The sequence below is a fragment of the Geospiza fortis genome, unplaced genomic scaffold (assembly GCF_000277835.1).
Source record: "Geospiza fortis unplaced genomic scaffold, GeoFor_1.0 scaffold130, whole genome shotgun sequence".
Lineage (NCBI taxonomy): Eukaryota > Metazoa > Chordata > Aves > Passeriformes > Thraupidae > Geospiza > Geospiza fortis.
In genome coordinates this window covers 16,272,391-16,275,450 of record NW_005054300.1, presented here as the reverse complement: position 1 = coordinate 16,275,450, position 3,060 = coordinate 16,272,391, and the positions used below count along the sequence as shown (strand labels likewise).

The 3,060-nt window shown below is 39.3% G+C and overlaps 1 protein-coding gene across 1 annotated transcript in view; it reads left to right on the top strand.

The window, feature by feature from the left end:
- Positions 1–3,059, top strand: part of TMEM254 (transmembrane protein 254) — a 5,163-nt gene extending 2,104 nt beyond the window's left edge. The window contains exons 3-4 of the mRNA XM_005417275.2: positions 721–780; positions 2,883–3,059. Coding sequence (XP_005417332.1) covers positions 721–780; positions 2,883–3,003 — 181 coding nt within the window. The 3' untranslated portion in view covers positions 3,004–3,059. The remainder of the gene's footprint in view (positions 1–720; positions 781–2,882) is intronic.
- Position 3,060: the final 1 nt, after the last annotated feature.

Here is a 3,060-nt window from a genome sequence, read left to right as displayed (position 1 = left end):
TTTTTGCTGGGTTACAGAACTTAGTTTTTGCCACTGTAATTAACAAAAGAGCCAGAAAATATTTCCTTGAGCTCACTGGCTTCCTGTAAAGACAGAAATCAGTAGGGCTTTCTTGTTTCTTTTACCATGTATCATGTAGAACCTTCATCTTTTCTCAGAGCATATTTTGCTATAGCAAGGTATTTAATTGATCCTAACTGAATATCTTTTTTTTTTCCTACAAAAGCTTCTATATAAAAAATTTGTAGGCCAAGTGTGGCTTATATAAGTCACATTATATATTCTCAATCTATACACACTCTTGTTTTCATAGAACTAAATCTATAAAAACTTAAGTAGCTCCTTAAGACCACTAAAAATACTTATGTAAGTAAAAGGATAGATTTTGCTTGCTTAACTAAGATTAACTTGTGCTGCTTTCACTAAGCATTTGGCTTTTTGGCCTTATCTGAGTGCTGAAAGTTTTGGTGAATGCTTGAAATGGCAGGTCAAGGCTTATTGCACAAGTTACAGTTGCTCTGATTTTCTCAGTGGGCTTCAGTTCCTTTTAAGTGTACACTTGTGGGGTTTTTTCAAGATGAAAAACACCCCTTCTTTTCTAGGTTAAAATAAGTTGTTTCTTCAGTGCTTCCAGATTTATATTCTCTGCATAATGCATCTTGGATACAACAGTCTTCTCCCTAATTTTCAGCAACATAAACCATGTTTTCTTTCCACCAGGTTCTGGATATCCTGGTTGATTCACATAGTGGAAGCCCTCTACGGTATTAAGTTATGCCAGTAAGTTGTTCCCTCCTCTCACTCCAACACAGGTTCTCTGTAAGGGAATTGTGAATCAAGTAACATAAGCTACAGACTGATTGTGGTGGCTCTCAGCAGCAGTCAGTTCAGAGGATGCTGGTAAAATTCTTGCTGCAGTGATAGTTTGTTGTCCTCCACAGCTGGTTGCTGCCACTTCTCCCAGTGGTTGCTGTTGTGCAGGGCAGCAAAACCAAGAGCTGGCAACTTGCAGAAGCGTCAGCAGCAAGGTTTGCCAGAGCCCTGTTCACTGGGTAGCACTGCTGCACAGGAGGCAAAAGGAACAATAGATAGTGTAGAAATAGTCTGATAACTTAAGGTGTTAGAATTTTATCAGATCTTACCCCATCGGGATTGCGATACTGCTAATTACACACTTAAACAATCGCACTTGTATTGTCGGAACACAGCTGGGCATTTTCATTTGGGGACTCTTTCAGATCTACTTGCATCTGCAGGTCCCTGGGATAAAGTACTGGAACTAGTCAGACCATACAAGCAAGGCCATCTGAGTCTAAGGTTAGGATAACCACGTACCTGGAAAGGAGCACTGTCCAAACACATCCTCCTTCTGTTCATTTGTGATTGCAGTAGTTCAGAAGAATGTAGATACTCATTGAATTCTCATGCTCTGCACAGTCAGGCCAGTCTGTTTGCCATGATGGGTTTCCACTTTATTTGGGTCATTCACTGCTGTCTGTCCCAGGCTTCTCAGGTGACAGCTGTCAGAAGCAACAGGATTTTGTTTCATGCAACGCTGCATAAGTTGTTTGGGTTGTTTTGGTCTTTTTTTTTTAAATAGTAGCATATGGACAAATAATTTCTGCCTTCAGATTGAGAGTTAGTAAAAATGTAGTGTTTATTAGACTCCCATTTTAAGACTGAGTGTGCAAATAAATGGGTATCTGGGCCTAAGGCAATTCTTTTAAGTATGAGGAAACTTGACAACCAGTGAACATACCAAATGAGTGTATTGTAATTAATTTTACTAATGACGTTTTACAGAGTAGTGTTAAAACCCACCAAAAAAAAAGGCGAAGATGGGCTGCCCATCATCATCTCATCAGGAGTGCTGCTTTAGGTTACCCAACAGCTATACTTCTGGGAGCACCAGATACCATTTATTTTTACTTATGTAAAAGTTATGTTTACTTGGCAACGTCACAACGGAGGCACAAAGAACACTGTGAGGACTCAGATACAAATTTGTTAATCAGCAGTAGTACTGTCATTGGCTCTTGGCCTGTATTGCTGCACATGGTCTATTCAGTAAGCTTGTCTTGTAGCAACAGGTAAATTTCTTAAGCCCTTGTTCTCCAGGTTTTGCACTAATTTGAAAACACTGCAGCTGGGATTATAAACAAAAAACCCACAGCTATGGAATTGTTTACAGGAAATGTGAAACCCCTTGGGTTTGCTGTTGTGTTTATACTTGTTCCTTTCAGTAGGAGTACTTCTCAAGAACAATGGAGGAGAAAATGACATTTTCTGTAACATACAGAAAAGGTCATGTATGTTATATTGAAATTAACTAACATAGGAAGGTCTCTTCATAAATTAAGTGAAGTGCCTTCAGCCCTATTACCTGTGTTTGTCTAGCCACAAACTCAGGTACCAGTGTTTCTCCATCCCCCATCACACAGTCATTGTCAGGTCTCTGCCCTGCCAGCATAGTCTCCCTTGACTAACACAGTCAGCAAGAAATTATATTCAGACTTGTGTATTAAGATCAGTATTAAGCTACTCCAGTTTCTTGCTTCTTTGTACACAAACTTCTGGGATAAGTAATTTCAAATAGGACAGATGGAGACTGCAATTTATATATCGTTGAGGAAATTGCATGTATAGAATGTCTGAAAGAACTTTTGTTCAATAAATAGCTTAAAATCCTGAAACCACAAGAACTGGTATGTTTAGTTAGCACAAAAAATGTCTCAGTAGATGGAAACTAATGTGCTGAACTGAAATGTTCTAATCCAGTCTGAATATCCAGGATGGGTAGAGATAGCTTACCTTACTTTAAAAGTACCAGTACAGCCTGCAGGAGCATAAGCTTTTTGACACATTTTGTGTTTTTGTTACAGAGCCAAAGGAATCACTGACCCAGCTGTTCAGTTTCAGTGGTTTGTTCAGACCCTTTTATTTGGATATGCTTCCTTCGGTCTCCTGGTGTCTTACAAGCCTGCAGACAAGAAGCAGTACTAGAAGACAATGCAAGAGGTCACCTCTCACATACCTAATCTCATTTTTCTGAAAAGACCC